Genomic DNA, 25,421 nt, shown 5'->3' on the forward strand with positions numbered 1-25,421 from the left:
GATTTTTGGTCTGTTTATAGTTTAAGATTAGGGGATTGTGGCTTAGGAACATGGGGTCATGTGGATATATATTTTTGGTCCCAACATTAAAAGGAAAAAGGTGTAATAGTGATTGGTGGCAGATGATTACACTAGTGCATGTGTGCACATAACATAGTCAAATGTAATTGACCAACAAATGAAAACTCTCTAGGCAACAAATTAAATTAAAAATTAAAGTAGTGGAGGTAATAACACTTGGTTATATAATAACATAAACATGATGAATAACTCTTGCAATGCAACCAAATTAAACTGCATGGAAAGAAGTGGAGAGGCCAGGGAACTATAAAAAAATTGAGCCCCACTCTGTAACTGAAAACCAAAGCTGCAAAGCACAGCATAGCATGCACCTTATTGTAATAATCCATTTCAACAGTATTAGTTTCTTCTTTTCATGTAAAAATATATTACATGTTTCTTAATTAATTAATATATATATAAAGAAGTTTTTAATTTTGAATAAAAAAAGAGATTGACATGTGGGAGTGTTGGTGGAGAAGTGTCAAAAAAAGAGAAGCGAAAAATCAACGGACAAGAAGATGGAGGACAAAGGGAAAATAATAGAGAGTACTTAGCAATAAGCACAGAGAGAACTAAAAGGGAAGAAGTGATTGGACGGTAGGAAGTGAGTATATTCAAAGATACTATTTTTATATTAATATCAGTTATTAAAATTAATTATTATATATTTATATATAAATATATATTATTTAATCTATTTTTAATATATATTTTATGATAAATATTTACATATTATTTTTATGTGAAGTTTATAATTTAGTTAAATTTATTAAATTATTTAATAATTTTTAAATATTAATTTTATATGAAGATAATTGTATATAAATTTTTTTTATATTTTATACGAGTAGTTAATTTCAATAATTAATTTTAGTATATATTTAATATGGTCAGAATATATTAATGGAGGAGTAAATAGTTAAATTAATCTCTGAAAATTATTCATTATTCAAATTAGTTCTTAAAAGATTTTTTAGTTAAATTCATCCTTTAAAAATTTTAAATTAGTTATGTTAGTTTTTCTGTCACTTTTTTTGTTGATAGTGTCAAAATTTATTAATATGACACGTTAAGTGACACTCCAACATACACTTAGAAGTCTTAATTGATTATTAACATGATTAGTTTATGAAATTAGATAAAAATAACTTCAAATTGAGGAATTTTAATGTCTCAAGTTCTTTCCATAATTAAATTTTTATTTGATCTAATTTTATAAATTTATTATGTTAATAGTCAATTAAAACTATTAGATATATATTAGAGTGTTATTTAATGTGTTACATTAGTAAAGTTTGATCAATAAATAAAATGACAAAAAAAATTAACATAATCACTAATACAAATTTAATTAAAAAAATTTTAAAAATTAATTTAAAAAATTGGTAATTTTTTAAGAACTAACTTGATTATTTAGTCATTAATGGAGAGGGACAGAGAGGATGTACACTCACACACTCTCTCTAGTGAGAGAGTTACGCAGCTGTCACTACCCACTACAAAACCATTCTCTTTCTCTTCTCTGTATCTTCTTCTTGGCCAGCAAATTAGCGTTTGCACTTCTCTTTTCTCTGTCTTTCTTCGAGAATGAAACAACACATCTATGGTCTTATTATTAGCATAAGAAGAAGCAGCTTGATTTGAAGGAGCACGCTCTGATCTCTTAGCTTCTTTGGTTGATCATCGGACGATGGCATATCCGCATTACCGGCCACATCAGTTCGGAGACACCACATTCACCAAACTCTTCGTTGGAGGCTTAGCTTGGGAGACTCCAACTGAAGAACTCAGAAAGTACTTTGACCAGTTCGGTGAAATCCTTGAAGCCGTTATCATCACTGATAAGAACACAGGAAAATCCAAAGGCTACGGTTTCGTATGTCTTCTTCTTCTTCTTCTTCTTAATTCTTTTCATTCTTTTCCTTTTCTTCATTGTTTCTCACAACGAATGAAAATAAAGCAGGTAACGTTCCGCGATCAAGAATCAGCAAGGAGAGCATGTGCTGATCCAAACCCAGTCATTGATGGAAGAAGAGCGAATTGCAATATTGCTTCTCTTGGCAGGACTCGACCATCACCACCCCGAGGTCAATTTACATTTACACCCCTTATAGGAACAATTAACATTGAGGTTCTGATATTGGTAAAAACTCAGGTGTAGTAGACTTCAAGTGAAGTTGATACATGAGAATCGTTAGATGAAAATTTAGTCTAACGACTTTTAGGTATTAACTTTAGGTGAAGTTGACTGAGTTTCCACCTCTGATATTAATATATAAATATATAATGCAGGCAGGAACTATATGGTTCAAGGAGGAGGAGCAGCACAACAGGGTGGTGCGGCAGGGGCGTCGTACGGCGGTGTTCCGGCGGGAGCAGGACCGTCATCATTGGGAGCAGCACCACCACTAATGTACCCGCCACCGTATGGGTGAGTAAAACTCTTCATTTACTGTGTCACCCATTAATAATTATTATCGCTTAGTCAAACCTCCGTGGTCCATGTTATTAATGTGGAACTGCATGTATCACATACTTTCTACTCTACGTATTTTTGAAATGGAAGGATTAATAATTAATAATTTAATATTAAATATGTTTCGGTAAGATACAAATATTTGTCGAATACATATACGATGCTTGACTGCTCCCCCACCATTTTCAGTAGGTATCAGTGTCAGCCCCAAAATCATGTCCCAACAAAAGTACAAAGGGAAAAAGGTTGCTCTGACCATAGTACTTAACGTCCATTATTGGCCCCCTCTAATTTTCCATAATCTCAATAAACTTAATAATATTCCCACCAATCCTCTTCATCTTCATTCTGCACATAGGGATAATAAGGGAAAAGCACATTGTATCAACAATGGTAATAGTAGAAATGCTGGTGGTGATAACAGGTAGTGATAATAATAGAGGGATGTAATCTGTGGTAATGGATGGATGTACGTATATTTATGTCTCACAGTGGTCCTGCATCGATCAATTAATTTGATTTATGATCTTGTACATGATAAAATCTCACAGCTCTCGATCGGTACTTTTGCCTGCTTCTCAAACCATTCAGTCATTTTCACACCAGCGATGTTATTGTTGTCTAATTACAAATGTATATATATCTTTCCTGCTAATTTGTTTTTCTTCTTTAAAAAGAAATAAACACACACTATTAAAGGATGTTCCACTTATAAAGGTAAGTGGACTTATTCCTTTTTGGACATTTCTCATTTCTCAATGCTAGCTCTGGATATAGTAGACAGAGAGAGAGAGAGAGTGTGAGAGATTCCAATAAGTTGATAATAAGGTAGATTAGAATAATGTATGTGAGATGTACATATATCAATTAAATAACATTAGCTGAATGCTTTCTTTACTCTAAAGCAAAGGAATATGGTAAAAATATGTTGGAAACACAGGTGAAGTAAACTTGACGTAAAGTTGATAATCAAAAACTGTTATATAAAAATTTAGTCAAATCATTTATATCATTTAACAACTCTCAGCTATTAACTTTACGTGAAGTACAGTTGACTGCACCTGAGTTTTCACCTAAAAATATATGGAGGGTTCTGAAATTAGTTTGTGAATTTCACGCAACTAAACTGACTCAAATTTAATTCTTTAATTCAATCACAACTTGATCAATCAATAACTTGCATGGTAAGTAGCCTATCAACTTGTTAGTTCCTCCCTTAAACATACACTACAAATTGATCACACACAAGTTATATATAACAAAAGGAATCGATGAAGTCATAACTAGTTAATGATTAATACAATAATGCAGCCACACATATTTAATTTCTCATCAATCTCTCATTATACAATGATGATCAATATGGGAGCCAGTCACATAAAACGTCACTGGTATTAAATGATATTACAGTCCTCAGTAGAGACATACATATTGAACAGAAGTGCAAGACAAGAAAAGAAAGAGTGGTGCCATTTTAAGTCATTGCTTCTTTTTATAAGAAAAGAATAATATAAATCATTGAATCATGTGTATGTTTGTTAGTTTTTCTTTTTCATATTACATATATACCACATTATTAATTAAATTATTGTTCCTTTCATTTTTACTACTCTTTCAGCTACCCAACCTACACTCCTGAATACGGGTACCACCACCAAGTAAGCACCTCTAACTTTTAATTATCCCTCTACGTATATCCTCTCTTTCAAAATTATTACATATCGACTTCATGTGAAGTTGATACTCAGAGCTGTTAGATGAAAATTAGTCAAATCATCTAACGATCTCTCAGATATCAACTTCACGTAAAGTCGACTGCACCTGAGTTTCCACCTTAATAAATTTGACTTAATTATTATTTAATAGTAATTCTCTTTATATTATATGAATATAAATATAACTGCAAGTCAGTTTTTACTTTATTATAAAAACAAGATATTATCTAAATTAAGAAAGTAATATAATGGGAAACAGTTGGATAATCTTTAATGATTATAATAATGTGATGAACACATAGGCGACATTGTACACCCCACAGATGCAGCAAGCGCAATATTATCATCATCAGCAACAACAAATATATGGATCACCATCATCCGCTATGGGATCACCATATTACTATGGTGGTTACTCAATGCAAGCACCAAGAAGCACATTACTTTCTTCACCGCAGCATGCAAATCGCTTACCACCACCAGCTGCAGCTGCCGGACCCTCCTATGTATACTACCCTACCACACCAATGGAACCCTCCTCCTTCACTCCTTACCATCATCATCCTCTCCAACAACCAACGATAAGGCATCCCTTTCCATCTCCTACTGGTACATACATGCAATGCAACTTAATTTCTCTTCTCATTAATATTGATTCTTTTTGGTTTGATATGTTTAACTAAAAATAAAAATTTATATGCAATTATTTTTATATAAAGTTAATATTTAAAAATTATTAAATAATTTAATAATTATTATCTGATAATTTTTAACTATTAATTTGATTGGTACGAAACCAATATGCATGCAGTTATAATTACAGTTGCAATATTGATCGTACCATTACTAAATTAATTATTTGTATAAAATATAGGGCTACTTAGATAAAGTCGTCTAAAACGTCTTTTTTTAAAAATATTTTTTATTAATTAAAATTTAACATATATAATCAATTAAATTATGTTATTTTTGTCAAAATTAGGCTAGACAAATTGATTTAACCGAAAAAATGGTAAATTAAATCTTGAACTGGTCTAAATTAATATTACTTTTTTATAAAAAAATAACAATACCCTTAGAGAATGATTAAAATACTCTTATTTTATATATATATATATATATTAATTTTAAAAATTCTAAATCCTAACCTAAGATAGAAAAATAAAGGACTAAAATTTAAGATTCTCAAAATTAATATATATAATAAAAGTATTTTAGTCATTTTTTATAATAGAGTATTGTAGACATTTTTTATAAAATATAATATTAATTTAGATCAATTCAAGATTTAATTCACCATTTTTCGATCAGATCAATTTGTCTACTTTATTTTGAGAAAAATAACATGATTTAATCGATTATATATATTAAATTTTAATTATTAAAAAATATTTTTATAAAAAGATATTTTAGACGTCTTTATCCGACTCCCTAAAATATATATTAAAAATAAATGAAAAGAAGTATATTGATATGATTCCTTTTTTCAATAGTTGGTTGATCTTTCTTTCCTTTCCGTTACATAAATCTCAAAGAAAGACACATGCACATATGGCCACGCATAGAGGGCAGTGCAAAGACACACATAGGTAGATATATGAATTATGAAGCAGTTACTGACAGAGAGAAATACATAAGAGAAATAATGAAAATGGGAAATGGAGGGTGGTGGCAATATTATATGTGGGGATAGGGGTCCACATGGGGAAGGCAGAGAGCCATGTGAATGAGCTGTCTTGGTTGTGCCGTATATAAAAAGATTATAATAATAAAATGATGAAAATGGGTCAAAGTGGGATGACAGAGAGGAGAAGATAGAGGTGGAGAGGGTCATCGTGTAAAGTAACAGGGATGCATGTGGTTTTCTCAGTATTGCGGTGGTTAAATTCTTTAAGATGCGGTCAAACCTTCTTTCTTACATGCATTGGCCCACATTGCATCTTTCCATATATCACTCCTTGCTGTAACTTTCGTATTTCAATAATCAAACCCCACCTTGTTAACATTTTTATACTGCTTACATCAATTTTGGTCTACTTTTAATTCTAGACAAATACATAAAATGGTGGAAACTCAGGTGCAGTCGATTTCACGTGAAGTTGATATTTGAGAGCTGTTAGATGATTTGATTGATTTGACTAAATTTTCATCTAACGGCTCTCAAAATATCAACTTCACATGAAGTCGAAGTCGACTACACCTAAGTTTCCACCAAATAAAATAGTCTCTTTCATATTGTAACAGTACAAATGTAATATATAGGGTATAGAATTGACTTTGTTTAACCGATTCTGATAATTTGTACCGTATGAAAGTGATCTGAAGTAATACTTAACTTAGTATATAGTAGTATATATTATTACCAATAAGATATAGCAAGATTTGAGTTTTTGTTTTAGTACTTGCTCTCACACTGTCTCCTTTATAATCCAATGTGAATTATTGGTGTATTATGGTGTTGTTGTATTAATCAGATCTACAAACTCAGCAGCAGCAACGAACATCATCATCATCAACTGAAACAGCAGCAGCTGGAGGAGTAGTTATAACTTCATCAGAAAGTTCGAATACCCAGCAAGGGAAGAAGAATAACTAATAGTAATAAAAATATATACACCATGCTAAGTTTCAACTGTATAATCCTTCAAGTTGAACTTTTTCATCACATTATTAATTCTTCTTCTTCTTCATCTTTATTTTCACCCATCATCATATCTTCATTTTTTTGGGTCCACAAGCTGTCACTTTAGCTAAACAATAATGGGTTAGCTGATTACTTGTGTTCTCCACAGCTATGGCATTCAAAAGATCATCCATCATGGACTAATCAACTACTTCATTCAGATACCATCCCTCCTCATCCTCCTATTTTTCCTTTTCTTCAATCCCTCTTCACTTAATATTTATTATTATTATTATTATTATTATTTTTCTCTTTTACATACATTATATTATGAATTTAATTATTTTGGTACATGATATTCTAATTATTTACACTGTTATTCAATGGAATCTCTTTATTTGCATTATTACTGTTCAAGAGGCTGGTGTGGAATATATTGAAAGTCATCTACCTCTACTTTGTATCATAGTATATAGTTAAATAATAAAAGCATATACCTAAGTCATGCATTAAGATCGAAAATTTCTTAAGCCATTACTTAACTGTTTATATATATGTTTCTACAGAGTCAATAGAAGAAATAAATTAAAAAGAGACCAGCATATGCTGGTTGAAGTAATAAATATATACTCCTTCCCTTTAATTAATATATTCAATAGTTTTAAGTATATCTTTACGTGAAATTACATTGTTAGTTGAAAATCGTTAAATAATTTAATATAATTAATTAAATTATTATTTAATAATTTTTTAATCTCAACTTCATATAAAAAATAATTCCATGTGAATTTTTACCGTATATTTTTAATAATGAGAGAGTCATACCTCTTGTGGCAAACTCAATTTAGTTACTCATATAAAAGTGTATGTACTTCAATATATATCAGAAGAAATTGAAGACATTATTATAATATGTTAATTTGTTTGATATTTACTAAATGTATTTTTGTGTATTGATAAGCTTATTTAATGAACATTATCCTAAAATTAGAATGAGTTAGACTTGAGTTATAGTGCAAGATGATTTGAAAACTTGCTTATTTTTTTTATTTATTGGAAAACTAAGTTTTTATTTGAAGGCATGACTTGTCATTATGCGGTTTAATTATGTTTAGAACTTTGGATATTGTTTTTGAAACATAAATATAAAATAATAAAAGTATTATATATACACGAAAAAATTAATTATTATATTTATCATATTTATATATAAATATATATGTTATTTAATTTATTTTAAATATATATTTTGTATTTTAAAATATATTTTATATGAGTGATTAATTTGATAATTAATTTTTTATATATACTTAATATAATTGTAAAAACAATAATAGATATAAAAATTTATTTAGTTATGAAATAAGGATAGAAATAAATTCTATTTTTTTTTTATATTATATAAAAGTGAAAATAATATCTAGACATAAAACTCGAGAACAATATTTACTAATTGAATTGACCTCTTGAACCATCGTTGGACCACACTAGTACCAACAACTCCAGTACTGCACTACCAGCAAAAAAGTTTTCTTGAATTTTTTTTTTTGGTATTGTTTCACGTTACAACCAATTAAAATGATACAAAAAACATTACTTTTATGTTTAGTTTCCACCAGTATTTTATATACATGAATGTTAATAATATTTATGATCACTAAATATTATTATTTTAAATAAATATTATTATTTTAATTAATATTTAATCAATAATAATTTATTTTTATATTTATACAATTTGTATATATAAAATATTTAATTTATTTTTATATTTATTAAAATTTGTAAACATAAATTAATATACTTTATATTCATATTTATTAAAATTTAAACACATAAAATTAATAAAATTTATTTATTAAAAATAATTTAATACTTGTACCGGTTAAATATTAATCAAAATTGATAAAAAATGCTTGCCGTCAAGATTTTCTGTTTATGTATGCATGCATTTTTATTTGAGGAAAAAAAAATATTTAAATACTTGTTAGTTGTTTCTTTTGTTATGATCCGAATGCTTTTTTTGTTATGATCGGCAGTCTAAAAACATGAGATCAATCATCTAGTTTTTATATCTCAACCACAAACTTAGCTATATTAAAATAATGTGATCAATGTTATATTTAATGAAGTAAAGTACTTCTAGCAGCATTTTTATCTGAGAAAAAAAAAATTCAAATGCTTGTTAGTTGTTTTTCTTGTCATGATCCGGATGTAAGGTAAAACATCCTCTTTTTTTTTTTTTTATGAAAGATAAGAGACTCGAACCCGCAATCTCTTAATTGAGTATGGAGAGACTATGTTATTTGAGTTATAACTCATTGGCAAGGTAAAACATCCTTAGTCACTAAAAAAATTATTAATTGATAATTTAATATATCTTTTTTGATATAAAAATTAATTTTATTTTAAATTATCATAAAGTTATATAATAATATTACTTTTTTTTTTAATTTCGTGGGTAGAATTAGAGTTAGAGTCATAATATTCTCAATCCACAAATAGAATAAAGTTGAGTTTATATAAAAATTTCAACGTTAGGGTTGGATCTAAATCCTACCCTACCTTAGCCATTGCCACCCCTACCTCTAGGAAGCTTAGCGGCGACTACCTCCTCTCCTTTCCTTTTTTTTGTTCTTGCCTTTTCCTTCTTGGCTTGTCGCCCTCTTCTATTGCAATTCCTGTTTTTTCATCTTCCTTTTCTTAGTTGCTACTACCTTCATCATCTCTTTACTCTTGGTACTTTTCATGGGTTGACGTCTAGACCTAATCAGCCTAAAGAAACACAATGTCAATAGAAGTGTTCAGTCCTTAGAAGTTGGAGAACAAAATCCAAGATAGAAAACGATGCTATGATTAATTGAGTCAATCGAATATCTCAAAATTCTTTTGACATATTTTTCAATGAGTACTTAAAGGACTTTGCATGTATCGGTTATATATATATATATATATATATATAGGTCACTTGACAGTTGGATTGGAAACCATCGGTGTAGGTATTTTCTTGGAACCAATCATATGCCAACTTTATTCAAGAGATCAGTAATATATTTAGATTCAGAAAAATGAAAAGAATCGGAAGAAAGCTTAGATGATTTAATACCAAGAAAGTAGCTAAATTCTCTAACAACTCTATATAAAGAATATTGTTCAATTGTAAAATAGTTTATGTATATAATAGCATAATTAAGGATCATTATCCTTAATAAGTATGTCATCTACTGAAGCTTACCGGATTTCTTTATGCGGAAATGTTTGGTAACCAAAGAAAATCAGCCAAAAACAGCCATAACTTGTCTTATTTAGCATTCATTAATTGTTGCGATAATTAATTAATGCTAAATAAGGCAAGTTCTGGCTGTTTTTTTTTTTTTGCCTTATGAATAGAGATGGATCATATCATTGAGTATTTATTGAGAAAGAACAAGAATATGAAGTAAAGATAGAAGAGAAAATTAAACTATGAATGAAAGCCTTATATTGATTTTGTTCAGTAGATATCATGTACTGTGATAAATATTTATACAATTGATGGTTGTACTCTCTTCTTATATTGCACACTTTCTTAGCTCTCACAACTGCTATAACTACCAATAACTAATCAACAGAATTGCTAACAAAATGCTAAGAGCTAGAGTTAATTGTTTTATGAGTGGAGAAAGCTTCCAAACTTCATTAATTATGAGCCAGCAATAATTATCTAAAGTTTTGCATCATATGTAGTGTCTGCATCCATGTGCAATGTCTTGTGTCAAACATAAGAAGTTAGACATGTATCAGACATACGATGCAAAAATTCATCTATAATAAGAAAGTGTGTTCATTTTTAAAAAGGTCAGCAATTTTACTCACCATAAAATTACAAATCAATCCCTTCCAAAGACATAAATATTTTATAAGTTATTTGTCTGAGTAATGTTCTTATTCTTGTAATTTTAATTTTAATTTTCTTTTAGTGTTGAAGTTCTTACTTAAATCAAATATCTAATCATCTTATTTTCTATAACATAAATACATCATTAATACTTTAAAATTCTTTAGAGGTTAAGGTATTGTCGCGGTAAAAGCATAATGTTATAATAATTGTCTTATTTCCATTTTGGGATAATGTTAGGTAGACAAAAAAAACAGTCATAACTTGCCTTATTTAGCATTAATTAATTGTCGCAACAATTAATGAATACTAAATAAAGCAAATTATAGGCTGTTTTTGGCTGATTTTTTTTATTACCAAATATTTCTGTTTCCGTTATTCTCTTAATGCGTTTTCTGCATTTGATGCAGTTCTTTGATTGAGATTTGAAAAAATAATTGGCAAACTTAAAGCAGTGAAAAAATAACCGTGCTCTGAAAAACTTTCTTTAATATATAAGTTTAGCTAACATATAGGGTAAATTTACTATTAGTTAAAAATTTTAAATATTTTTATTTAATAAATATAAAATAAATATATTAAAAATTTATATTTTTTATATTTTTTAATAAAAAATTTTAATTTATAAACTTAACATGTATTTTTAAAACACAAAATACATAAATCTTTAACATATATATATATATATATATAGATCAAGGATTAGTTTCTGGTTGCTATACAATATAACTAAATATCCATCATACTTTATTTTTTAATTAGCTATTAACTATAAAAATATAATAAATTGATTGTAATAATGGCTTTTTTTAGATATTATATCTCAATTTTTTTCGTATATTTAAAATTCAAAATTACATCTCTTTAACATTAGAATATTTAAATTTAAATTTAAACTTAATAAAACAAAAACAACAAACTAAAATTAAATTCTAACTACATTAAAATTAAAATAATACTATTAAAATCAATTTTTTGATGTGCCTAGCTCTATCTCCTAGGTAGTACGTCCAATTTATTTTAAATGATATATGTGAGTGAGTTTGTATGAATTTTGGATGTGTTCAAAACTATTTTATACACTATTGTATTATTTTAAATGTATAATAGTAAAGGTTTGATGTACTATTCTTTTAGGTAATTGACATTATACAATCTTTCTCATTTATTTAAATTTCTAATTAATTTATGTAAACGATTTAATTCTAAAGACTCTTTATTGTGTTTTTTTTTTTTTAACTATAGATACTATTATTGTTCTATATAATTTTATAAGAGATTTTTCACAACAACCATATTCACATAAACAAAAATCTTTTGACAGGCTCAAATAATATATACTATGCTAAATTTGTTATATATAGCCAGAAAACTATAACTTTGTACGAGTTTTTGAATATCTTAAGAAAGTATTTTATATACTATCATATGCTTAGATATGTATTATTATTTTATTATTTTTTTAATTTTTATCTTAAAAGATATTTTTTTTAATGAACATAATTTTATTGATAGTAGAAATAAATGATTATCAGAATTAGAGAAGTGGAATTTTCTAACTTCCTTCAAAATAAATTAGCAATACATTTTTTGAGAGAAGAGAACTAACAACTAACTAACACTGTGTCCTTCAAAATTGAATGAAGACAATTTTGTTCCATGAAATGGTCAAGCTCTTGCATTCATCAAGTCCAATGACCTCTCAAAAGATCACCTCAATCACAAAAAGAAGATTCCAAAAAGTATGATACTAAAGAAAACAAAGCGACTGAAACTAAAAAACAAGAACTCTTGGAGTGGGAGATCAGAGCAAGAGGAACAGTTTTCAATTAATATAGAAAATAAAAATACAAAAAAAAATAAGATCTATAGCTTACTCAAAATTTATGCGTTAAATTTTGGACTGCTGAATTTATCCTGGTAAGTAGATATTAATTAGTGTTGATCGATTGTGCTAATTATTAGCTGGAAATTAAGAGAATGACTCATAAAATTAAGAGTAAATATTTAGTTTGGTTTTAATAAATTTTTATTTTTTTTAAAAGTTTTTAAAAATTGTTTTTATCAGATAAATTAATCTCTAAATCACTTTGAATTAACATTTTTTATATTTATGATAGACAAATAAATTCCTAACATACAAATTTTATTATAAGATAATTAAACTTTTAAAAAATATATTTTAAGACAAATTAGTTCTTTTTAAAATAATGCAACAATTAATTTATCAGACAAAAGTAATTTTTAAAGATATTTTAAAAATAAAATTTTGTTCGAAATTAAATTGTTCAATCTGAACATTTTTAAGATGAATTTAGATATTTATTCTAAAATTAAATAAACAAAAATTAAAAGTATTTTGAAACTATAAATGTGTGGTGATATTAAAGATATAACATATATAATTAATGGTATATAGTCCAAGAGCATGGTGTATATATAGTGTATACATAGTAGCCCATAGTTTATTTCTTAGTTCATAGATGCTATAATTAGTACATGGAATGCATCTAGGTTTTTATTTTTAATATTTTTACATCATTAGCAACGGATAACCGCCGCAATATCTCATCAGCGATCTGGTCCTCCATGTCCCCACCCTCCGCCATGTCCTCCATGACCACCTCCTCCCCAGCCTCCACCGCGTCCTCCATGACCACCTCCTCCCCAGCCGCCACCTCCTCCGTGACCACCTCCTCCCCAGCGGTCAGGGTGTACTGAATAAAATTAATAGCAACAATTTTTTTTAGGGTAATGTAGATTATTGTTTTATTCCTAGGATTTTACAAAATTTTCAATTTGATCCTAACACCTAATTACAGAAGTAACTTTTTCTAAAACTTGTAAAATATAGGTCAACAACAAAAGTTAACATGAGAATCAAATTATAGAGGTATATTTGAAAATACTTAATTAAAAGGGTTTGTACAAAATTAAAACAATTTAAATATATACAATTAAAAATTATGAACGAATTAAAGTCTGCTTTATACTTTAATTTAGATAGAGTGAACAATAATTATCATTTAGACTTTTCTAGTATATTAATGTACTTGACCATAAAATTATATAATTTATCACGTTAATTTATAAAATATAAATGAAAAAAAGGTAAATAAAGAGGTCAAAATAACATTTTTGGTGGTTAAAGTTAAAAAATAGCATTATGTAGAACTTAAAAGATTAGTTTTGACTTTTGAATTAATGGTGAAATCAATCATGCATGAAAATTGGTGTGTAAAAAAAAATTTATACAAATATATTATGTATACTAATACACACTAAAAATTAATTATTTAATATAAAATATATATTAAAATATAAAATATATACTCCTGTTAATTCTGTATTAATTATAAATTATATAATACATAATATAATATTTAATGAATAAAAATAAATTATATAATATATAAATATATAATAATTAATTTAATAATTAATTTTTAGTCTACATATATAGTATTTTTAAAATTCATATGCGAATTGTTATTTTACATATATATACCTTGTTTCTCATCTTTGGATGGTTGATCAATTGCCACCACAGCAGAGATCAGCAACAATGTGCAAAACAAGCAGAAGAGGAAAAAGGGCTTGGTATTCATATTTGCCATTGTGATTAATTAAAAGATATGTAGTGAAAGTACATGAACTATGCGTTTCTCCACACTATTTATAGTGATAAACGAAAAAGAAGATAAACCAAAGGGGTTGAAAATTAAATGAGAGAAGTCATATTGATGATAGTGTTAATTTGTCTTTTCCTCTCCTTGGGGCATAGAGTGACACTAAGGCCCTATCTAGTAACCGCTTGATGCTAAAAATTGATGCTTTTTATTTTTTGTGTTGCAATTCAGGTGGTATTTTTTGATAATATAAAAATTTTGTATTTTTTTATAAATATTATAAATTTAAAAATTAAATTTATAATTTTTAATTTACAAATTTAAAGGTTAAATTTATGTTTTAATATTAAAATTTTTTTTAAACATATAAATCGGATCCTCTTATTTACTTTCATAAATTAAATCTTAAGTTTTATATTCTAAACAAATTTGATCATTCGATTTGTGAATTTTAATTTTAAAAAAATTTATCTTCATATTTATAAGAAATATATTATTTTTTTATAACTGGATATAACATATTTTGAATCTCCAAAACTAAAAAAATTAGCCAAAAATAAACATATATTGTATCGTATTGTATTTGTAAGGTATATATAAATTCATTTGAAATAAATAAGTAAAATAAATGTATCAAGTAGATATAAAATGATTTAGGATAAAGGCTTCTTGTATGATTTTAGATCATGGTTTTATGTCCATCTAACTAAAATCTTAAATACAACCATGATTTTATGTCCACCTATCTAAATTCTTAAAACGAAAAGCATAAATATAAAATTATAACTTATTTTTCATTTGAATATTTCTATTTTGATGCACTTAAATACAACCTAAAACATTATAATTATTTGGATCATTGCAAGGAAATCAAGGGTCTACGAAGCTTATCAACACCGATTGAGCCAATAGACTTTAGAGTGTGAAATGTGAACATAAGACGCGTGTGTAAAACTAAGTACGCAAAGTTCATGAAACAATGCCAATTGGCAACTGGCCTTGGGAATATATATGCAAATTAAACCGGTATTGCATCATCCATATATAATGCAACGTAAAGCACTGGAGAAGGGTATCAATGGTGAAAACTCAGGTGAGAATTCGAGTTTATGTGAAGTTGATATTTGAGAGCCGTTAGATAAAAATTTAGTTAAATTAGTCAAATTATCTAATGGCTCTCAGGTATCAACTTCATGTAAAGCACCTGAGTTTCCACCGGTATTAATTGTTTCTTTTATATTTTATTTAAGTATAAATTAATATTAATTTTAAATTAAAATTTATTAATTAAATTTTGTTAATTTTACCATTTATTATTAAATAAAAAAATTTAAAAAATAAAAATTACTAAAAAAAATAATATTAAAAATATTTTTTAATTTTTTAATTGTTTAATAATTGATAATTATGTACAACTAAAAAATAAATTTAAAGCGTAAGGGTAATTTAATATAATTTATAAATTGAGTTATTCTATAAAAAAAATTGGTAAAAATATAAAATTGAAAAATTAAGTATCGATAGATGGATGATGGTCAACATTTTCGAATGATGTTAGGAAAATAAAAAAAATTAAAATTTATTTTATTTAATATTTATTAATTATTAATAGTTGTTTTTTATTATTTTTTTATCAAATATTTTTTTTATTATATTTACTTTGCATTTTTCTGGTGTACATATTTACTTTGCATTTAATTATATTAACATTAACTAATTCTTTATTTTGTTACTAAAATTTTTTTGGTAAATCACACACATATGACAAGATCGACCAAAAGGATCAGCAAATTCTACAAAAGTAGATCGCCACCTTTTATTTTAACAGTATTATCCAAAATTCACGGTTCAATATTAGGTTCTGTTGTTTGAATACTATTTTTGAGAAAAAAAAATCGTAAAAATAGTAAACATAGGAATTTGATTAATTTTGAAATGCTTTCTTATTATCTCAACGAACTTTTGAAAAAAACACTAATAGTTTCAATTATATTTAAGAAAATAAACTTCAATTTAGTAATTAATCAATTGGCTTGTTCCATATAAGACTTGAAAGTGCAATTCTGTTACTAATGCCAATTGAAAATGGTCAAAATTAGTTAAAGGCTAATCTAGAAATTAGTTAGGAGTGCTAGTTGTGTCATTCTTATTCCCTTTAATTGATAGAATAAAGAGATTTGTGAATGTGTAAAGTTTCAATCAAATGTTTTGATTTTTTTTTTTTCACAAAATATTCTTCTCTCCACATTAGCATTCTCATTCTTCTTCTCTGCATAATTCATGTTCTGCTTCATTGCTGTAATCTTTTGTAGCTAATGTCACAGTTTATTATCATTATTTAGTAATTTTTTATTGCGTTTATTTATTATTTTTTACTAGATCAAATTTTATAAGAGTTACTATTGTATATTAATCTATACCTATAATGAAAATATGAAAGAAGTTTAGTGCATAACTTTATTTTCTGAAAATACTTTTCATCATATATAATTTATAAAAAGATTTATTTTGCTTCTTTTTATTACTTAAACCAAAGACTTCTGAATAAAAATACAAAGTACTTACTCTTTTGATTGATGCTATATTTATTAATTTGACTCACATTTAGTAAATAAGAAGTGTCTAATAATACACTAGTTTCAATAAAATATTTTTTAAACATAAAACTTAAGAAAATAATTTATATTTTATTGTGAGAGACTGAGAGCAAATAAAATATAATAATGGATCGTAACAATTAATGAATGCTAAATAAGGCAAGTTATGACTATTTTTGACTGATTTTCTTTGGTTACCAAACATTTCCGTTGGAATTATTACCTTGACCAGAATTGTTTAACTCATTATTAGTACTTATATGCACCAAGACTGATCAATCGGTGATTAATTTGTATACATTTTTTTTCCGAAATAAAAAAAAAAATTTATGTTAAAGATATAATTATTTATGTATATTTTTTATTAAATTAAATTTAAAAAATTAATTTTATAATAAATAAATATTAATAATTATTTATTTGAATATATAATTACGTAAATTGTTAAAATTTATGATGAACCCTAATAAATTAAATTTGATAATTTAATTATAATGACAAAATTAATCTAATACCCAACAATGAACATAAATATAATATGATATATATTTAAATATTATATTAATATATATCTAAACATATCTCAACATGAATGATTGCAAAACATAAAACAGACAAAGTTATTCATGAGAGCTTTCACTAAAAGAAGTTTTTTCTTGATAATCCTACTTAATTATATTTAATTGTCAATAATTATTAGACCATAATATTAAAAATGCCTTTAATATTTTAATTTTGCCAATTAGTAACAGTGAAAATACTTTTATATATAATTTAGTGATCATAAAGATACTCTAATGAAATAATAATTGTTTTTGACCATTAATAACTGTAAAAAATGCTTATTTGTCTTGAAGGTAAGCGAGTGTATGTTAATTTGATTTAAATTGTTAACTATCATGACTTGCAATAAATGCAACTTAAAAGATCTAAAATCTTGATTGTTTATTTTTCTTTAAAACCCATTGCGAGTTTGAGACTTTAAAAATGTAACTACTTACATAAATTAGTTTTAAAATTCATTGTTTATTTTTTTTTTTGTAGTGATTGATCATTCGACTAACTCGAATTAGTGTTACATATGTCTCTTTTTATTTAACTTCGTAAATTTGTAACTACTTTTTTACAACTTCTCATGTTGCATTATGAGTTCATCTTCTCGAATTCAGTTTTTTTTTTTTTTTCCGATAGAGTAGCTATGAGTTCGGTCTGAACTTTTTCAAGGGCTGACACCAGGTTTTTAGGTTTTCTCCCACCAGCCTGGGAAAAATTGAGCCTTCCTCCGCCACCACCGCTATATGATGTTGCTATCTGTCCAATAAATTTATCAGTCTCAATTTCAAGATCGACGATCCCCGGAGTTAAAGCACCACCAGAATAACCTTCGCTTCACCTAGACATGAGCCCAGTACAATGGCTGTACAATGGCTGATACGTGCTTCAAATGCTCGTGATATAAAAAGATTAAGTATTATCTAAAAGTTATTAAGTTATATTTTTAGAATGTTTAATTTAGTTTGATGTATTTTGATTTTGTTTATTTAGTTACTAAATTGTGCATTATGTTATGGGCTTAAGATTTTTCTTTATTTTAACATAATAAGAGGTTATAAATACCTCATAAATTATGAAAATCGTCATTCAGTAATTAGTGGTGTGAAAACTCCCTTTTTGGTTTCGTGATAAAATCATGATGTGAACAAGTAAGGTTGAGTGAGTATCTCTCTTGTTGCATTGGAAAATTGTGTAGAAGGTTGAGGAGTCTATTCAATTCAATTCCCAAACTATAGCATAGATAAGTTAGGTTGAGGAGTTTCTTTCTTGTTGCGTCAAGAAATTGGGTAGAAAGTAGAGTGATTCTTTTTGTATTCAATTTCAATCTATCCATTTTATTTTCTATTTTCAATTTCGATTCATCTTTTTCTGTTTCAGTTCTTATCTTCTTATTTATCATTAGTCTTTATTTTTTATTATTGATATCAGAATTCAAGTATTAGATTAATTCTTATTAATCTAAATTTGTTCTTTTTGTGTTCTAAAAAAAAGAGTTTCGGTGTCTCTCACATCCTTCTTTATGTTCTTGTTATCCTTGTCTTTTTTGTTTATGTTTTACTATTGTTTTGTCATCTTGTTGATTTCGTTATTTAAAAAAATTAAAAAATAAAAAAGCATAGAATACAAAAAGAAAAAAAAATTATCTTCCTTATATTTGTTCTTTTCAGACACTAATTTCCCAACAACAAGATTCAAGAATGATTTTTTTTAAGAGGAGGAGAATGATACATGTTTCAAACGTTTGTGATATGAAGAAATTAAGTATTATCTAGAAGTTATTATGTTATATTTTTAGAATATTCAATTTAGTTTGATTTATTTTGATTTTATTTTTTTAGTTATTAAATTGGGTCTTATGTTATTGGCTTAAAAGTTTTCTTTATTTTAACCTAATAAGAGGTTATAAATATTTTATAAATTATGATAGTCATCATTCAGTAATTAGTGATGTAAAAATCTCCTTTTTGGTTTCGTGATGAAGCCATGATGTGGACAAGTGAGGTTGAGTGAGTCTCTTTCTTGTTGTATAGGGGAATTGGATAGAATGTTAAGCTTTGAGAAATCTTTTCGATTCAATTTCCAAACTATGGCGTGGATACGTTAGTTGATGAATTTCTTTCTTATTGTATCAAAAAATTGAGTAAAAAGTAGAGTGATTCTCTTTATATTTAATTTCAATATATCCCTTTTATTTTCTATTTTCAATTTTAATTCATCTTTTTTTATTTCCATTCTTATCTTCTTGTTTATCATTAGTCTTTATTTCTTATTAATGGCTCCTGGACCTGGTAATATTTCTATTAAGGCAAAGTCTACGATGTTAATGGAGGATTGATTTCTATACCTATAAATTTGAGTTGGTTGATGAAAAGTTGAACAAGTGTCTCAAGAAAAGACAAATTTTACTCTTATTGCAGGGATGAGCTGGTTCGATGACCTTTCTTATTGTGCATGCGATGAAGAAAATATTTGAATGAATAATTATTCATGTTATTACTAAGTAAGCTGAGATAATTAGAGACTTCACTATAAATTGGATTTTTTTTTTGTATTAGTAAATTTTTTATTGTCTAACTCTCTATCAACCAACTCAAATCTATAGATATAGAAATCAACCCTTCATTTACATAATAGACTTTGTCTTTTATTAAATATTCCGCATCACTTTTAAGTGACTCAGAAATCAGCATCGTCCAAGCACTCAAATAACACCCTAAAAATTTTTTAGGGGCTGTAAATAAATAGAGTTATATTACGTGCATATCAAAATCAACCACCAAAGTTAGCCACCAGTATAAAATACATGTTGAAATATAAATACATATTAAAAATAAATTAAACTACATACGTATATAAACAAATACATTAGTGTCTGATTTTAGTGGCTGATTTTAGTGTACAAATAGCATTTTTGAAATAAATATCATACACATCGTGTACGTATGGCGGGGCAAAGATTATTTGCATCTATCCAACCCTCAAAATAATTAAAGAACATCTCTAAGACAGTTATTTAGTTTCAGACAAAAACAAAACTTTTCTATTTCTTAGATAGAAAATTCATGTATTATCAATACTTGTTGAAAGTAAAAAACAAATAATATTCATGTTCTCTTTCAGTCTCTGAGAAAATACACAAGCAGCTTATATGCTATTACAAAATTTTTGCCATATGTAAAAGTACACGTGCATAAGAAAATTCTCTAAAGACTTGAGTTCTAACCATATTTGAGCATCCATAGAAAATAATACACAAAGAAAAAATACAATAAAGTGATGCAATTAATAACTTTCGTTTAATTGTTATAATTTTTTGGTTATGACAAGAAAATTCTTCAAGTAGAAGACGAAGATTCTGTATCAGACATATCTTTTATCTTTTCTAAGAGTTATATTAATTCATTAGTTAGTATCTTAGCGCTATATTATAGCATGTAATCAACAGGAAAGAAATATTACTTGTACCGTTCTGATTTTTCCACCAACAATATTTTGCCGACAATAACTGAAGCCTTGTAGATTGCGGCTTTGGCACGCAAGGCAGAATTTTCATTTTTTACAACTCGCAACTCTTCTAAAATGTTTTTTATCCTTATCATCACTTCTTCAGATTTAACCTTCAGGTCGTAAGATTAAATATAAAGCATAAAGATTAGTAGAGATCAACAATGCCAAAATGAAGTATTAACTTGTTCTCTTAAGGATAATCATAACATCTCAAGACATCAGCAGTATTATCATGAGAACTCAGGATCATGAAACATACTTTGAGAGTGGAATATAGCTGCTTCAGCTAAATATCTCAAGCATTGACATATTCAATGAAAGCTACCTCAGCAACAACTTCTATATGCCTGATTCCAGAAGTAATACCCTATTCAGATATTATCTTGAAACCACAAATTTCGGAAGTATTACTGACATGAGTTCCACGTCAAAGTTCCATTGATACACCAAGAACCTCTACAACACGCACCTGCAATACAACAAATTAGAAAACCACAAGAGCCTGTATAAACATCATATCAGCTAGATAAATAATGACATACATATATTGAATATATTCTACTTCCCTTTTTAACTTTTACTAAGTGATTGATAATCTTTTTGGTCATTAGGATTTAAACTTTATTCATAGTTTCATTTCTTACTCAAGAAGATTGATATCACTCAACTTTAAAAATATAAACTTCATGATATGCATATCTCCTCAGAACAACTAAACCATAAGATGGTAAAATTTGAAAATTAATGTTATGTCATATGTGTATGGAGTAATTCCAACCTCTTCTCCATATTTTTCTCCAAACATTGCGATAGTTCCAGCATGTTTTGCATCAGCAAGTGGCTATCACTTTGGTTTGAAGAAGTATTCCTGCTTCAATCCAGTCATTGATTAGCCATTCAATTTATCCAAACTCACTGTCAAGAAGGGGTCGGTGGAATTTAAAATCAAATCTCAAACGTTCATATGCCACCAAAGAACCAGCTTGTGAGGTTTTTTGACCAATCACTTTCTTTAGTGCTGCTTGTAATAAATGAGTAATAGTATGACGATCCTACAAAGCACCAAATATATTTGCTATCAACATGAACCACACTTGAAATTTGAAAACTAACGTGATACAAAGGATGTGTCTGTATCACATTGTAGTGAGTTATGATTCACCAAATTGGTTACTGAAATGGGAAAGTCAACAATTGTTATACCTTAGCTCTCTTCCTCAACTTTACATCCACTATGAACAGTACCCTTGTGAACAAATATGTTATCTAAAGACTTCTGAACATCTGTTATCTCCACAACATCTTTTGGTTAATTTTCACCCTCTACAACATAAATAAAACCATGATCTCCAATTTGTCCCCTTAATTCAACATAAAATGGAGTCTTATTTAACAAAATTTTCATGTTACTCCCTTCACTAACTTGTGCAGCTGGATCACTATTTACTACTAGGCTTTGTACATTTGATTTAGCATAAAGATTGTCATAGCCTATAAATTCAGTATCAGATGCATTTTCTGCAATATTTGCCCTGTTTCCTGTGGCAAGTTTGACAATATTGTGTGCAGCTTGAGATTGGCGCCTTTGCTTCTCCATATCAGTATCAAAACTATTTATATCAACACTCACACCACATTCTTTAGCCACTTCTTTTGTTATTTCAATAGGGTATCCATATGTTTCATACAAAAGAAATACGTCTTCGCCAACCAAGCAAGGTGCAGTTCCATTTTTCTTAGCACTTGACAAAGCATTAGCAAATTTCTCTTCAAGCAACTTTTCTTCTCTCTCCAATGTTTGTACAAAACGAAGCTCTTCTCTCTTCAATTCCTCAAAGATGTGGTGGGATCCACTCCTAACATCGAAATTAATAATGGTGCTTAGTTCCACAACTTTCTTAGCAATAATGGTAAAATTGCCCCTTCAAGGTCTTCCTCTTCCATAGCATCACCTTTTATACCAAGCAACCTGCCTATACGAATAACCCTTCTGATAAGCTGTCGAACCCTATAACCTCTTCCAACATTTGATGGGGTAACACCATCAGAGATGAGAAATACAATCTAGGATAAATTGGAGAAAGAGAAGACTTAAACTGAAAGTTTTAAGAAATACAATTGTAAGTTTAAATAAGCTATATTTAAGATAGTACAACAGTCTATAATCAAAGTTTGTATATTGTGATTTTAGGATCAAGAGTCGATGTTTTCATTCCTTGAATGTCGGATTGATTTTTCTTCGTTTTAAAATTTTTCGGTTTCATGGATTTTCCGTTGTGGTATCCCAACTCTTAGCTTGTAAATTCGAACGTCTAAGTTTTTGAGATTCTGACGAAGACATATCAAAATAAATTTAAGTTGTCAAAATTAATCATTATTAAATTTGCTATACATGAAATAGTAACTCAATCATGAAAATGTTGAGTTTAAAACAAAGAAATTATTTTTTGCAAAACAATTGCTTAATGAATTTTTTCCATTTAAGTATAATTTATCTAAATGAATTTTTTTGATCTAAAGCAATTGTTTGGAGAATTGAATGATGAAAATTTTCAATTTAGATTAGTTAACTCGTGAAATTTTTTTCAATAATCAATTATTCAGAGATTATTTCTTTATGTCTATCACAAATTTCTATATTATTTTTTTAAATAATAATATGCTCAAATATTTTATAAAAATTTAAATAAAATAAATCATACCTTTACGTGTCTAAGTATGAATGTGATTTACCTTCAAGGAGTTTAATTAGAATTCTTAACATTTTTTTCATTAGTAGAGAACGACTTTTTGTTTTTCGGCTTTGTAAACTTCGAAAATTTTTTTTTTCAATTTATTTCTTTACAACTTTTATGTCGTTACTAAATCTCCAAATCATCTACTATTTAATTGGTTTAGCAATTATAAACATTTAAAGCATATAATGACCATGTATTTTCTGCTTTATTTTTATGTTTAAGTATATTGTTCATCTTGTGAACATATGTTGTGTTAAACTCATTTGTAATGAGATATGATAATATGATATGATTTTTCAATATAATTAAAATTATTATGAGATTTGATCTTATTTTCTTCTTTTTTATGTAATTTTTAGTTTTTCTCTAAAGGACAAAAAGAAAAATAAAGATCAATTTGATATTCAAACTCAATAATTTAGAGGTTTGAAATTTATGATTTTCAAACCTTGGGATAGAACTCATACTGAAGAAAATATGACAAGCGATGTGTCTCCACATACGATATTATTGCTCAGAAATATTTTTGATTTTCTAAATTTAGGAGTTATCTGAACAAAATTATAGATAGTAAGTTGCAGACACGATGGTGTTGCCATCCTCCTAGTCTGAGTTCCTAATGTTTCGAGTTCGTCATTCTCAATAGTGGACGGTGTTTCTGTAAGGACTCTGACGCTCAAATTAGCATGTGTCGCAAAAAGAATTAAGTTATAGATCATACCTTAGTGCACGTATTTGGAATAGTGCATATATTATGAGGTTGTGAGGTTGTGATGTCATGGGCTCATTTTCTTATATTTCTTTAAAGGTTATGAATTGCCTTTTAAATTAAGTTGATCTAGGAGAATGAATTGATATTTTCATGAGTTGTTTGAAATTTTGTTCTAATATCATATGTTCATATGATGCTCTTAATATAGTTAATGTTGTAACCTTTTCTCTAATAGTAAAATGATGATTACAATGTAGTAATTAACTTCATAAAATTAAGTTATTAGGTATTATAATAAGTGATGAAGAATGATGCAAGAGCATCTATTAGGTTATTAGCAATATTAGTTAAAGTAGTAAAGCTTAGTTATGTTATTATAATATGCATATGAATTAGTCCCACATCACCTAATACTCAAAGGCTCCTCCTCCCCTACTAGTATAAATATGCGTATGTACCATTTTTATTTATGAGTTGAATTGATTGAGTTATATATTTAAATAAGTTGTGTGCTTATCTTCCTCTAGGCTCTTTGAGAGTAAGAGGTGTATCCTTGGCTTAGCCAACCAAGGTGGGCTTTTGGCTATTTTCACCATAGTGGGATTGTTAACCTTGCCAAGATTGGTGACCCAAGCGATGTCCCGGCATCAGTTTGGTATCAGAGAAAGGTCAGTCCTCGACTTGCTCCAATAAAAATTTATTTGGTTTGTGGGTACGGTCTTTAGTGCGGTTTTCTCGCTGTTGGTACAAGTCGTCGTCAGTATGGATTGTCTGCTGCGAAGTTCCGGGTAATATTGTTCTTTTCTCTTCTTTTGATGCCATTTCTGTTGGTGATTATATTCGTTCATTTCCATCATTATCATCATTGGTGCATCCTCATCATCATCACAACATCAACATCCAAGCATCAATCTCATTGCATAGTAGTA

At 27.5% G+C, this 25,421-nt stretch overlaps 1 protein-coding gene, 1 long non-coding RNA gene and 1 pseudogene across 4 annotated transcripts; 1 reads left to right on the forward strand and 2 right to left on the reverse strand.

Moving 5' to 3' along the window:
* Positions 1–1,505: 1,505 nt before the first annotated feature.
* Positions 1,506–7,283, forward strand: LOC107606157 (RNA-binding (RRM/RBD/RNP motifs) family protein). Of its 3 annotated transcripts, none has more exons than XM_016308152.3 (6): positions 1,506–1,939; positions 2,027–2,150; positions 2,356–2,494; positions 4,158–4,197; positions 4,557–4,863; positions 6,729–7,283. In XM_016308152.3, exons 1-6 carry the CDS (start codon positions 1,754–1,756, stop codon positions 6,848–6,850), a joined length of 918 nt encoding a protein of 305 aa, XP_016163638.1. In that variant the 5' UTR covers positions 1,506–1,753; the 3' UTR covers positions 6,851–7,283. The 3 variants fall into 3 exon arrangements, with proteins under 3 accessions (XP_016163638.1, XP_088349090.1, XP_088349091.1); XM_088492964.1 differs by having other exon boundaries at positions 1,528–1,939; positions 2,024–2,150; XM_088492965.1 differs by having other exon boundaries at positions 1,528–1,939; positions 2,024–2,150; positions 4,578–4,863.
* A 5,852-nt stretch (positions 7,284–13,135) lies between these two features.
* LOC107608481 (uncharacterized) lies at positions 13,136–14,425 on the reverse strand. The gene is made up of 2 exons (XR_001612878.3): positions 14,263–14,425; positions 13,136–13,471 (listed from the first exon to the last, which is right to left on the reverse strand). It is a non-coding gene; the product is annotated as an uncharacterized LOC107608481 (long non-coding RNA).
* A 3,698-nt stretch (positions 14,426–18,123) lies between these two features.
* On the reverse strand, positions 18,124–24,560 carry LOC107607876 (alanine--tRNA ligase, chloroplastic/mitochondrial-like; annotated as a pseudogene).
* Positions 24,561–25,421: the final 861 nt, after the last annotated feature.

This window comes from Arachis ipaensis, chromosome B7 (genome assembly GCF_059453495.1).
Source record: "Arachis ipaensis isolate K30076 ecotype BB chromosome B7, ASM5945349v1, whole genome shotgun sequence".
NCBI lineage: Eukaryota > Viridiplantae > Streptophyta > Magnoliopsida > Fabales > Fabaceae > Arachis > Arachis ipaensis.

What these genes read in the sequence shown, in the direction of transcription:
- LOC107606157 (XM_088492964.1), top strand. Translation starts at nt 1,754, where the DNA reads ATGGCATATCCGCATTACCGGCCACATCAGTTCGGAGACACCACATTC. An exon ending in AATCCAAAGGCTACGGTTTC is followed by an intron (nt 1,940 to 2,023) that starts GTATGTCTTCTT and finishes ATGAAAATAAAG; the next exon opens with CAGGTAACGTTCCGCGATCA. An exon ending in AATACGGGTACCACCACCAA is followed by an intron (nt 4,198 to 4,556) that starts GTAAGCACCTCT and finishes ATGAACACATAG; the next exon opens with GCGACATTGTACACCCCACA.